Consider the following 13,104-nt stretch of genomic DNA (forward strand, 5'->3'; position numbering starts at 1 on the left):
GCACACAGCCCGGGGGGGTCTGGGCTCAGTGGCGGGCACATGCGTGCTCCTCTTTGCCCAGGCTCCCCGCCTGGGCCCGGGCGAGCGGGCAGGGCTGGAGGCTGCCAGCTTTCGGAGGAGGCACCCAGGTGTCACGGGTGACCTTCCAGCCTCTCCCTCCGGCACTGGGGCTGGCCCGGGGCAGAGCTCCAGGCGTCTGCTTTCCAATACGCCTTTCACTCGTCTTTACAGTACACGCAGCCCTGCGAGAGCTCCGCCGCGCTGCTCTGCCTCCGATTCAAAAGGCCTGATAAAAACTAAAGAGATAAAGAAGTTCTCGGAAGACTCTTTTACTGTCCTTATCAGCAATGAATTATAAAAGGGGAGATAGAAAAGTGTGGTTTGCACCTGGAGGAGAAAGCAGCTGTGTCTGTGGAGGCATTTAGACTCAGCGGCAGTTCTTCCTGCAGCTCAGGAGCGCTCTGCGCAGGTTTGCTCCGTTACGGTGGACACCCCCCTCCCACCCGAGCTCCCTGCGAGCCGCCCCTGAGCTTTGCACGCTCTTCGCTGGGTGGCCCGTGCAAAGGCCATTCAGCGACCGAGGAGTGCCGTGGTCCCTGGAAGGAGCGGGGCTCCCTGCGGCACCCGGGGGGTGCGATGGGCTGGGGCACTGTGCGACGCTGCGGTGCTGCTGTTTGATCCCGGGTCAGTGATTTCCCGCCCGGTGCAGAGCCCAGGAGCCGTCCCCGAGCTGCTGCACCCAAGACGTGCCGCTGCCTATCAGCGCTAAATATCGTGCTGCAACTCTGCTCTCCGCCGTTTCCCTCGGCCACCTCGAGCTCTTGCGGGTTTTGGTGTCGTTTCTGCCGTTCCCGGGCTTACCCTGCAAGCTGTGCCTGTGGGGTCCGGGGTTTGAAAGGCGTGCAGTGATTTTTCAGGGAGGACTTTTCGCGCGATCTTGCCACATCGCACTTTTTCTGCAAGCGGGTGGTTAACACCTTCTGAAAAAGGAAGAGCCAGACCAGGGGCCCTGAAAGCTGTGAATCCCTTTTCGAAACACTCGCTGTGTTTTAGCTCTGTCGGCTCTTCGCAGCTACTTGGCGAGTGGCTTTTTCTGCGTTGCGTTTGGGTGGCGTGGCTGGCCCGTCGCGTGTGTGCTTGGGCTGGTTAGCAGTATTTTTACACGAATTTCTAATGAACCTGTCTGATAGATTTGTAGTGGTTTATTTAATGCTTATTTTTCCCAAGGCTCTTCCTTTTCTTTTTACATCCTCCCCATCCAGACCTGCCAGCTCTACTTCCCTCGTGTTCCTTTTCGCTCCCCAGTTTACCCAAGCTAATAGTGATTAAAGTGATAGTTCACAAGGAATTGCATTTCTTTTCCTTCTCCAAGATAACCAACGGTAACCAGCAATGTTAATTCACCCGCTAGAAATGGTGATGCCCTTTTCCGTGGAAGCCTGCCTGCATTTCCAGCAGCGCCGCTGTCAGCGGCTCCCCGGGGACCTGCCCTGGCAGCTGTGTCCTCGGGACCTACGTGGGGCTGGACAGGGCAGATAAAAGGTCCCTCTGCCACCGTAACCACCTCCCTACAGCGCCCGACGGCAGAGGCGTTATAAAGGTGGTAAGAAGGCGGCAAACCCACGGCGCCGCTGCCCGGCTGCGGTTTTCCCGGCAGCTGGTGGCCTCTTGGCAAGCAAAACCTTGCTTTTGCTGGCAGACCCCAGGCACCCACGGCCGGGAGGAATTTGCCTCCTGGCACCTTTCCTGCTCGCTGCTCCCCGGGCGGGTGGCAGGCTGCTCGCAGCCTTAGTGCCCGGGAGGTTGCTGAGAAAGGCTGGGCTGTTATTTTTCAAACCTTTAGCACATTACTCTGCAAAATCTCTTTTTTTTTTTTGCCTGCCCAGGCATACTTCTGCATTTACCTTGCCAGAGTCGCTGTTCTCTTCCCCTTGCTCAGACATGCCTTGAGCACTTTGTAGGGATCCTTCCAAGAGTTACTTACGATATTTTGCTGTGGTGGCTTGGTTTTGGTCTTGGAAGAAGCATTTTGGTGGGTGCTACAACCTGGTCCAAGGCTTCAGCATCGGGTCTTTAAGCCCTCTTGGTGCTGCCTGCAAGCGCTGGGCCCCGCAGGGCTGCGCACGTGGGCAGAGGCTGGAGGGCGGTGGGTGCAATGCCTGCCGCTCCTCCCGGCCCCCCTCTCCCCACCGCACCCCGTTCCTCTGCAGTTTTCTCCTTCAGGTCACAAGAGGAGGAAGGATCTGACTTGAATTAGCTACTTAGAGGGTGACCACGCTTGGTCTTTCTCATATATCTTGAATTTTGTGGCCCCGAGGCACTGCGCCTATTTTCCGAAGACAAACGCAGAGGCTTACTTCACTACATCCACTTTTTTAGGAGCCTGGGTTAGTGGTCTGCAGCGAACCCTGGCAGAAAAGTGAGCAACGCTGCCTTTGCCGCTAGGTCGTTGTCTCTAAAATCAGGAAGGTCACGCTGCAAAAATAGAATTCCTGTTTGTGCGGGCGGTAGCGTCCCGCGGACGCGCAGGAAGAGCGTCGGGCGCAGGTGGCTCAGCCGCCGCCGATGCGGTGCCGGCCCCAGCGCTGCCCTCCCCGCTCTTCCAGAAGAGCCGCCCTGGGAATGAGTTTACCCCCTTCTGCCTTCCCCTCGCTTTAGCTCCTCGCACGCCGAGGTGGGGGATCCTCTCCGCGGCGGCCGGGGCAGCGGCCAGCGCCTTCCCCTCGCGTCTCCCCGTGGAGTACAAACCTCCCCGTTTTCCGTTGCAGCTTTTTGGGCGGTTTCGTGCGCCGGGCCCCGGGGATGTGATGTGGAGCGTTGGGCGGGTGAGGCCTCCCGGGGTAGGGTGCCCTCTCCTTGGGAACCGCAGCCCCGCTCCCCTCGCCCTGTCCAGCCCGGGGGGAAGGCCGGATCCTTTCTCAGGAAAAGCGCCTTAAGCAGACACTGGATTTCTTTTTAAAAAGAAGCCCCCGTGTTTTCCAGAACTGGATTTATTCTATTTGTAATTGTCTTATGTTTTTTCGACCTTCCTCTGTAAAGGCTGTACACACCCTCACCGTTCCCGCCGCAGCGCCCTCACGCAAGCGTTCTGTTATTTGAAATTTGTTATTGATATTATTTTGTTATTTGAGAATGGCGATAAACTATAGATCTCCGCATCTTTTATGCTGGGAGCAAAGCACTCATTTAGCATACAGATGCTTAAAGTCTATTTTGTTTAATCTTTAAGTCAATTTTCCGTTTAATGCATTTTATTAGTATTCTCACAATACAAAGAGAAGCCTCAGAACTAAACCAATCCATTTACGGAGAGAGACAGACACATATGGTTTCATACCAAGTTTATTTCTTTTTTTTTCTTTTTTTTTTTTTCCATAATCACTTCTTTTGCACAACAACAACCTCAAGTTGACAATGAAATGCACGCGGGAGACCGAAGGGAACCGGACAAGGCTCTGTTAGTGATGGAAAGTCCTTCCACGACACCGCGCCAGCTCCCCACCCGGCTGCCCACCCGGCACGAGCGAAGGCGGCCCAGGCTGCGGCAGGAGGAGCGAATCCTGCCCGGGAGGCGGCCGGGGCGCTGAGCCCTGGGGTTAGGGCTCAGCCCCGCGGCCACGCAGTCATCTTCCAAACCTCTGCCTGCAGCCCTGGGCCGGTTTATTCCTCCCGGGGTGGATGGTTTTGGGCCACGACTCGGTGCTTCGGTACTTTCCATTTTCAGAGCACTTTAGAGACGTGGATGCGTTGGCTCTCCCGCGGTCCCCGTGGGGTGCGTCAGTGTCCCCTTGTCACGGGAGCGGGGGAAACCGAGGCAGGGGGGATGCCAGGGCTGGGATGCCCGGCTGCCCCCCGCGCTCGGGTCCCACCACCCCGGCGACGGGTGGGGGTGGCTGCCTCCCCGCACCCCGGGGACCACGGAGCACCCAAACGTAGGCATCAGCCGGTGCCCCTCTTCTGCTTTACTCAAAGACAACTGACTACGAAGGTGGAGTTTATTGGTCTTACTATGTCATCTCATCCCTAGCATGGATAGTAAGAAATCTCTAGCACCGTAAACAGCCATTCCCTGACTCATTTCAAGTGGTGTAAGAGTGTTTGTGCATATATCGTTTCCACGTATGCATTTCTGTGCGCGAGTGCACAGCCAAGTGCACAGCCACCGCGAGGGAGGAAAGTAATGCAGCGGGACGGGATGAAATGAACCCCATGAGACAGGCTTTGCAGAGCCAGGGCCAGAGCGTCCCACCGGGCTAAGCAAAAGCAAGCAAGCTGAAGTTTACATTTTAAAAGGAGTAGCAATACCGACCTACCCCCGAGGTAGGATGCATGCAATCGTGAACTGCCGCCATCCCTGGAAGGTCAACTCAAAGGTAACCCCACGTCTGGGGTACAGCAAGATATTTAATGACTCAAAAATAATAAGACAAGGAATAGACTCAGTCCAGAAGCAGTCTGAGGGGCCAGCATCCTTGAAAGCACCAATTTCCAGACAGAGCTGAGCACTTTGCTGTAAAGGATAACGTGAGCGCAGAGCTTTAATTTGGGACGCGAGGCCAGTTGTCCCAGCGCTTTGCTCATCGCCCAGCTGTCGGTGCCAGCTGGGAACTCATTTAGCTTCAGCTTCTCTGTCTTGCTTGAATCGGAGGCCCTTCTCCAGGATAGCTCTTTGAAAGGTGTATGCATGCACGTAATAAATTGTCACCATCTCGTCTTTCCTCCCTTGCACAACTGCAAACGCTCCGTCCGTTGGTGGTCTGGGCAGGGATGCTGCCGGCCGCCTCGAGGATGCTCTCCCTACCAGGCACAAAGTCTCGTGTTCATGCGCTGCTGCAAAAATGCGGCCGCTAACTGTCCTTACACAGCTTGATTCAGAAACATCTACGGGGATCGATGAAGAACCTCAAGTCCTGCCATAAGGAAGGTGGCCCCCGGAACTGGGGGGTTGCATGCCATGTCCGCGACTGCGGTATGTGGGAACGGCCCGGGAATGAGGGAGGCTGGGAGGGTAAGGATGTTAATGAGGATCTGTAATTACTTTCAACTGAGGCATGACGTATGCTGCTGCACACAACCCTGGGAGATGGAAAGGCATGGAATAACCGTGATCCCGGACCGTGCTGCATGCTGCCGGTCGGGCACGGCACCGCGTTAGCTGCTGGCGCCGGCAGCACCGTCCCCGTGGGTTTGGAGCGGTGCATTGGGGGGGTGGACACCCCTTGTCCAGCCGAAACCGCAGGAGTTGGGGCACACAGCCAAAGCAATCACACATTTCCCTGATAGCGTCCGGTGGCACCGGACAAACGTCAAGCTCCCCAGCATCCATCCCTACTACATTCATCCGCACCGGGCAAACATGGCTCTGCTACACCTAAAGCATTGGGCCCCACGGATGAGATTGTTTCCTTGGCGCGAGGCGTCTCGGCAGCAGTAACAGAGCCGGTCCCCTGACGTTACCGATGCAAAACTCTCCCTGCACATCCCTGCTCCTCTGACGCAGGAGCTGACCCTGCAGAAACACGTTTTCCAGCCACATCCACTGCCCCTCACAGCACCGACCCGACGGAAGTGAGAAAAACGAGTTTCTCACTGCTCACACCTGCATGAGCACCGTGTGCCAGGCCGCTCTCCTGTGCGTTTCCCGTGGGATTTTTCGCCAGGCAAAGCTATTGCAAGAAGAAGTCCCCACCTGAGATCCAGGCTGGCCTCCAGGGGTGGGGAGGAGAGCGGGCGCAGGGCAGCACAAAGGATCGGGATGGAGGAGTCAGGCAGGAACCGAGTCCAGAGGCTCAGTAGCTGTTTGGGGAGGACGGCTCTAACCAGGGCAGCCTGCCACCAACCGCTTCTCCTCCAGCACACGGCAAACCTCGCAGCTCCTCCGGCTTCCCCCGGGGCTGCCTGGACCCCCTCACACGAGGAGGTTTGGGTTAACACTAAATTATATGTACCAGAATTGAAGCACCACCTCTATCCCACCTCTCAGCCCTTCCTTCTCCTCCCAGCACGAGGAGCAGCCCGACCCCGCTCTCACCGCCCTGCCCGCAGGACTCGGCTGCCTCCAGCTCCCGAATCCATGATTTTCTAGCTGCTCTCTGATCTGGCATCCCACCCCACGGCACCCTGCCTTCACCCGGCCCAGCCTCCCGCTCCTCCTGAGCCCCAAGGAGGGAGCGAAAAACGGTCATTTCTCTTGATTTAAACTCCTGCTCATGAGTACATTTCTGATAATAATAATCATCATAATCATAATAATCATAGTACTAAAACCAGTATTTACAACAAGCTCCAGGTCAGAATTACACACCAAGCAAACACTCAGCACCACAGAGAGTAGGACAGGGTTAATATCTCGCAGATACCTTCTCAGATCCCACCAACGCGGGACACAGACATCTGACAGTTTCAACCATTTCTTACACACAAACATTTCGTTTAAATTACTTTTAAATTATTTTTTTTTAAACTTTTTAAAATTTGTCACTATATGAATGAGGTGATGCTGGCGGTGATGCCGCGCTCTACACAGATGCTCATCTAAGACAGCTGCTACTATAAACTGATCATTAGCTACTGTTAAGAAATTCAACCCTCAGTTTCCTTCCTCTTTGCCCCAAATCTTATTTTTTTCGAAAGCGCTGGGGCTTTCCAACAGTCCTGTCCTCCCCCCAGCCCGAGCGGAGGGGTTTGGGAGGAAGGCAGCCTTTCCTTCTGGGAGCAGAGTGTCCCCTAACATCAAACCGTGGCCATCGAGGGATCTCTCCCGAATCCAGCTGGGACTTCTGGGGAGATGAGCAAAGGGCCCCGGGACCTGATCTCCAGCAGCTGCTGCTCTTTGGCTTTCCGTGGGGTTTCTGTGACCGCCTGATGCTCGCCCCAGGCCATAATCAATTCTTTACCTAATCAAAGCACAGGGTAGGCAGAAAACTTCAGCTTCTGACAAGACTCAGCGACCATTTCTTTTCCAGAGGGGAGGAGAGGCAAGGGGATCGTTACTCCCCGGGCAAAGCCCTCGTCTGCTCTAGCTCCTCGTCACTGCCTGGCACCGCCGTGCAGAGCACGGTCCCTGGGGAGCCCCGGGCTGGGCTGTGCCCGTGCCCCGCTGCCGGGCTGCCCCTGCCCACGTCTGCACCCCCTGTGCGCTGAAATTATTCCCCAAGGATCCTGCAAAGCCCACCGCGGGAGTCCCTCAGCCCACCCACAGGACGGCTCTTTGGAGGCACAGCGTGCAGAGGACACCAATTACTAATAACGAAGCGTCTTGGTGCCTTGGATGCCCCTTTGGTTTACTCTGGGGGTCTGAGAGGGCAGCCAGGATGGAGGGGCCATCGCGAGGCGGAGGGGAGCAGTGCCCTGGTGTAAATACCCTCCAGGCACCCTGCGCCGTGTCCCCGAAACACGGCACCGGTCTGTTAAAAAAGTACCAACCTGGTAATCTCTAAGCACTGGACAGAGGGGAATTCTCATTACCTTCTGCCTCAAATGAAAGCAGCTTCCACCGAGTGCTCTGCCAAACCTTGCCGCAGGACCGTGCTCCCGCTCGCCCGACGGTGGCCCTTCCCTGCTCTCCAGATGCAACGTTTCCGCTGAGTTTTCCAAGGCAGAAGCAGAGCTGGGGCAAGGCGAGCAGGTCTGTGGATCTCAGCGGGAGGGCGGCAGCTGCTCGCAGGGCACGGCGCCTGCCTGGACCGTGGCTATTTCCATAAGCCATGACTCCAGGAGAGGAGGAAGTCCCTGGGCTTTGACAGTCACCTGCTTAGATCAGACATTACTGCCATGCTTGCACCTTCTCTGCTCATCCCTACCTCCATCAAGAGACATTTTTTTCTTATAAACAGGCCTTGAGAAGCCAAAGATAGACAAGGAATGCGCATGGGGACATCTCTTCACCCTTACTTTGCAGAATTGTTCCCCTCTTAGCTCCCACTCATCCAAAGCCACCGGTCTGGAGGTAGCAGGCAGGCAGCCGGCGTGCCCTGCCTCCCGGGGTGCTGCCTACGAGCCAGAGCTCCGGGGCTCCTCTGGCCGTCTCCGGTCTCGGTGTCTGCCCTGTGATGGCACCGAAGAGTCACATCCATCTTTGGGAAGAGGGAAGGATGATTATTCTGTTCACTAAAAGGCTATTTCACAACCATGCACTGCCTCTATTTGATTTGCCTTCTTACTGGAGTGAAACCTCACGCTTTGGGAATGCTGGAGAGCCCGCAGACCGAGCGCCCTCTCCCAGGGCTCCCGCAGAGCCGGGGATGCAATCACTGTCTGTGGTTCTCCCGGGCTGCTCAGCCAAGACCTCTCGGTCCCCGCTCTGCTGAGGAGAGGGCAGCTCAGTCTACGGGCTCCTCCAGCCCGGGGCCAACCAGGGCATCAGGCGGTGCCTGCCGTGACGGGGACTTGCCGTGACGTGGCACCCGGCACTGAGCTCTGGGTGGAGACCCTCACCTACTTCCACACGGGCTACCAAAGAATCACCCACAGATGAGGCCTTTGGGTCACTGCCTGCCTGGGCTGGCTCCAGGTACAGCCACGGGATGGGGGGTCTGCACGGCACGAGTCCTGAGCCATCCTGTCCCTCTCTCATTCCTCTCTCCTGCTGCTGGCAGACATGGGGCTGTTCCCTATTCCACTTCACACACAGAAATTATCACTTACTTCCCATTGTTCTGAAACTGATACCTGGCTCAGAGCAAACACCAAGAGGAGTAAAAGCCCTGGATAAGAAATCCGTATCTCCGTGACACTGCTGGTTGAATTTATTAATATCTTAATTTTTTTTTACATCAGTTTAAGAAATATTTTTTTAAAAAAGGACAAAACCCTCCAAAGAAGCTGTTTGATTGACTGATCGATTCTCTATTTCATGTGAACTAGTTGCTATTCTGCTTAGAGGTCCCTACGAGCTGTGAATCCCCACAAGTACTGACGATTAAGGATGCAGAGATAGAGAAGCGTGTAGCTGGGGGACGAACACCAGGGGAGGGGGGGATGGAGAACCGAATGTCGCATCTAGACAAACAAAATAAAATGTGTTGGTTGGTCGATTGGTTGATTTGTTAACAGGAATCAGGTGCTAGATGTGTAGAAAAGCCCTTTATCCAGAGATCTCCTCCCGCTGTTCCTTGTTCCTGCGAACTTCAGCTGCGTGCAGTTCCTGCAAAGACGGGAGAGATGACACCCGGCTAACACTGTCTGCTCTTGCAGTCCCTGTGTTCCTTCTCTCCTGCACACAGGGTTTGCACCAGACAAAAAAAAAAGGGACCAGTTTCCCGGCCGACACACCCCAAGGACAGTGGGTGACACCTGGGAGGAGCGAAGCATCTCATCTGCGGGAGACTGGAGGTGATGCAAACAGCTCCCCTCTTCTGCAAAGCCCTTTGGCCACGCAGCCCCTGGACACGGAGTGGGCCTGATCCTGTGCCTTTGAGCTTGCACTTACTAAGATCAGTCAGACGGTATTTTCTCTACTGACCTTGAAGGACATGTCCCCCCTTCTCGTGCTGCTCCGGAGCGGAGCTGCTCCGCAGCCCGATTTCCACCAGCAACGAAACGCCCGCTCCCCTGTGCCCATCACTCTGGGATGACCCTGCAGGGACCAGACCCCCAACCCCACCATGGGCACCAGCACCCCGCCCTCTCCCGGGGCATCGCACTCGCCTTCTCGCGGAGCCGCTCCCTCAAGGCGGCGAGATGTGCTTCGCGGATCTCCCTGCTCAGCTCCATCTTGTAGTTGAGCTTCTCCTCGGCCAGGCGGCTGAAGTTGTTGTTCTCCTCCAGCGCCTTGTGCAGCACCTCCCGCTCGTGTTCCCGCTTCTCTGCCAGCTGCTTCAGCACCTGCGCCTCCTGGGTCTGCCGAGGCAAGGCATCGGGAGAGGCGTGAGGCAACCGAAGAGGATCTTCTAGCCTTCAGCTCCCCAGAGAGGCTTTCTGACCATCTCCTCTGCTCAAGAGCCCTCTGCCACCCCCCTCCATCCCATAACGCTCTTGCTTGGAAGACGCTTTGACTCCTTTACCTGCTCTGGGGCAATGTCTGCTGGGTCCAGTGCTCCAGGCAGGCCAGCAATGCAACGCTGTGCCCACTGGCTCAGCAAAACCGAGGTGACATGCGTCAGGGTGCAGAGCCCCCTCTCCAAGTGTCACCTCATTCTTTCAATTATTTCAGCTTGCTCTCCCCGTACCCACCAACATTCGTAACTTTTACACTTTGCCTTACTCTGCCGGTTTTCTCCTTTTCAATAGCTTTCACCAGAAGACGTTTTACACAGCACGCACTTACAACGAAATGCGGCACAGCCCGCTGTTAGAAACGCAAGGCTGTCTTTAGGTTTGACGTTTAAGCCGGATGCGTGGCCAACTGCTACACCTCCTGCGGCATTAGCTGGCAAGAAGTGCTGCCAGCCAGGTCACAGGCACAAGGTCCAAGAGGATCCCGTACTGGGTGGCTTCAAGAACAGGAGGGTGATGATGATGATGATCAAATCCAATTCCCTGCCTAAACCAGGCTGCAGAACCTCAGGCCGCGACTCCCATGTCTCACCTGACGATTTATAGTGGAATATAAGAAGTCTAAGAACACTATTTCCAGCCGGTTTAGATTGCCCCTGCTAGGCCACTTTCAGGGTTTGGTGCAACTAGTACCCGTCACAGAAAAGTCACTGCTTCTACAGGACATCTCGTTACCTTCCTCCTCTCTTCTGCAGCCTCCAGCCTCCTCTGCAGCTCCTCCAGGGACAGGTCCTTCTTCTTGGGGGGGGAGGAAAGGATTGGGCTCTCGGGAGATAAATCTGAAGGGGACTTCAGGATCACTTCGAAGCTCTGGCCCGACGCCCTCTTATCCAGCTGCTTCACCTCCATATCTTTAGGGGGGAAAAAACAAATCAGGAGCTCTGTGGACCTGTGACACTCATTCACCTGAGGGCACCGAGCTCTTCACATAGGAATTAGGGTGTTCCCATGTCCTGTCCCAGCTGATTTTGTTCTACCTCCAAAATTTCCCGATTAGCGATCAGCCTCATCCCCCCCAAGTCAATGCAATTAACTTAAATTCACAGCATAATTACAGAAAGGCTGTACTGCTGTTAATATAGCGTATGTCACCCCAGTACGAAGCAGACAGCCACTGCAAGCTGTGTCTTGCTGGGAAAATGTGGGTTGCATTAATAAAATAAACTGTAAAAGGAGACTAAACAGAGAGACCCCGGGCTGAGGCACAGATTGCTGCTCTGGGATGGGACAGCCCAGCGCGCTGATGAGCTCCCACACTGCCTGCAGGAGTGTCATGCAAATGATGCTGTGGCTTCCGCGGGAGCTGGTCACCTACCTCCATACTGGTAGATGGTGTTAGGATGCGGCTGGGTGTGGAAACAAGAGCAGATGAGGGAGAGCAGAGACAGCTCCTTCATTTTCTCCTTGTAGGCTGAAAAAGAAGAAATCACAATGAGAAGAGAACCTAACAGCAACGGCAGCTCTTTTTCCTGGAGAAAAGAAGCAAGTAGACACAAGGAAACCCATTTGTAGCTACCAGACTCTACGGAGGCTTTTCCAGGCTGCCATAGCTTGCCAAAAGGTTCCCAAGGAGTGTCTGTTCTAGAGCAGACTAACTTAGCTGCCAGTGTGGCAAATGTCACGGGAAGGCACACAGCAGGAATTTACCACGTCTAGGGGTATAAGTTTCTGTGGAGGATTTTCCCTCCAAAGGAGCTGAACGCTGCCCAGACCCTTTCTCCATTCCGCTTCCAGACTCAGAGGTAAAATGACGCCCATCAACACCTGGAAACATCACCCAACCCCCGGCAAGTTCCTGCTATTTCACAAATCAGCATTTCTGACATCAGGGTGAAGAGGCAAGATGCAGTCAGCAATGTGGAGAACAAACGGACATCTGAGTGAAGAAATGGTTCAGGGGTGCTGCTCACGGGGGGAAGGGCTGTAACCTGACTTCCCGAGGTACCTCCTTCCCTGCAGCAGCAGGTAAGGGAGGGCGTAAGTGGATTCTGTCACCACCTTGGCCCACGGAAGCAGAGGTTGATACCGCTCTGCAATCACAGTAAATGCTGTCCCCTGCAAAGGACAGGGAAATACACAATCCCTCCGAGCTCCGCTGCTGCGAGCTGTCCAGTTTGCTCAACATTTCCTGTGACCAGAGGACGCACCACGGCATCCTCAGTGATCAGGAGTGCACAAGGCGCTGCCCTAATGGCAGCAGCACCCACAGCTTGCAGTGGGTCTGCTTCTGGGGCAATCTTCACCTGTGTTTTTGGAGTTCAGCACATTCAGGACAGCGAACTGTTAGCACACACTTGACAAAGAACCTCAGAATAGAAGGAAGACTTGAAAACAGAGAGGCGCTCTGTCAGGCTGTCAGGTTCTTTATCACATCAGTGTAACCCTCACAGCATCACTGCTATGTCGCAGGTCAGCAGCTGAGGCTCGGTGGTGGGTGCTGCTGTCTGACGGATGCTGTGAGGCTCTGCCCCAGACTGGCTGCTCAGGGGACAGCCAGGCACGTGGGGACAGAGGCTTCATGGGTGCGTGTCCTGCCAGACCTGCCCTCAGCCTCCTCGTGCTGCCCTTCCTCCTGCCCCCACCACAGGGCACAGGCATTCTGGTGTCCAGCCTTGGCTCTGCCTCTGGATTTCCCACATGTCCCTGTGCTTCTGGTCTTGGTCTGTCCCTTCCGTACTGAGGTCCTGTTCTGAGCTCAGGCCCGAGGTGAATCTGCAGCCTGGCTGCCAATGCCGCCTTCATAGCAAGACCCTCCACCAGGCCAGGAAAGGGAAATCCCCAAAACTTTGTGATAGGAAAAGGCATGAAAGGCAGAACAGTTTTGAAAAAAACTATCCTCTGTACCATATGCCCTCAGGAACACCTTTCAGATCTTCTCCTCTGCCTTCCCGCACCTACTCAGGTGTAAAAACAGTGGTTTCATATGCCCACTTCATACTTGCACTTATTTTCCCTCCTAGGTACAGAACTTTGTCCTAATTAACACCCTCCTTTTGCTAACCAGCAGTCCCTGAAGCTCAGATCTTTCTTGAACATTCTCCAGTTTGCTCCACATTCTGATTTTAATACCCTGCCCAGTCTTGCTGTTAAATGTAAACCGGATAGGAA

General features: G+C 55.1%; 1 protein-coding gene across 1 annotated transcript; it reads right to left on the reverse strand.

The window, feature by feature from the left end:
• Positions 1–9,085: 9,085 nt before the first annotated feature.
• STMN3 (stathmin 3) lies at positions 9,086–11,420 on the reverse strand. The gene is made up of 4 exons (XM_009812355.2): positions 11,312–11,420; positions 10,672–10,847; positions 9,649–9,840; positions 9,086–9,145 (listed from the first exon to the last, which is right to left on the reverse strand). The coding sequence occupies exons 1-4, from the start codon at positions 11,391–11,393 to the stop codon at positions 9,086–9,088; spliced, it is 510 nt and encodes a 169-aa protein (XP_009810657.1). The 5' UTR covers positions 11,394–11,420.
• Positions 11,421–13,104: the final 1,684 nt, after the last annotated feature.

Source organism: Gavia stellata, chromosome 20 (genome assembly GCF_030936135.1).
Source record: "Gavia stellata isolate bGavSte3 chromosome 20, bGavSte3.hap2, whole genome shotgun sequence".
In the NCBI taxonomy this organism is placed as follows: Eukaryota; Metazoa; Chordata; class Aves; order Gaviiformes; family Gaviidae; genus Gavia; species Gavia stellata.

Excerpts from the sequence above, each read along its gene's own strand:
- STMN3 (XM_009812355.2), bottom strand. The coding sequence starts at position 11,393 with ATGAAGGAGCTGTCTCTGCTCTCCCTCATCTGCTCTTGTTTCCACACC. Across the intron at positions 10,848-11,311 it reads CACCATCTACCAGTATGGAG|ATATGGAGGTGAAGCAGCTG; the intron begins GTAGGTGACCAG and ends TCCCCCCTAAAG. Across the intron at positions 9,146-9,648 it reads GGGAGCGGCTCCGCGAGAAG|GAACTGCACGCAGCTGAAGT; the intron begins GCGAGTGCGATG and ends CCGTCTTTGCAG.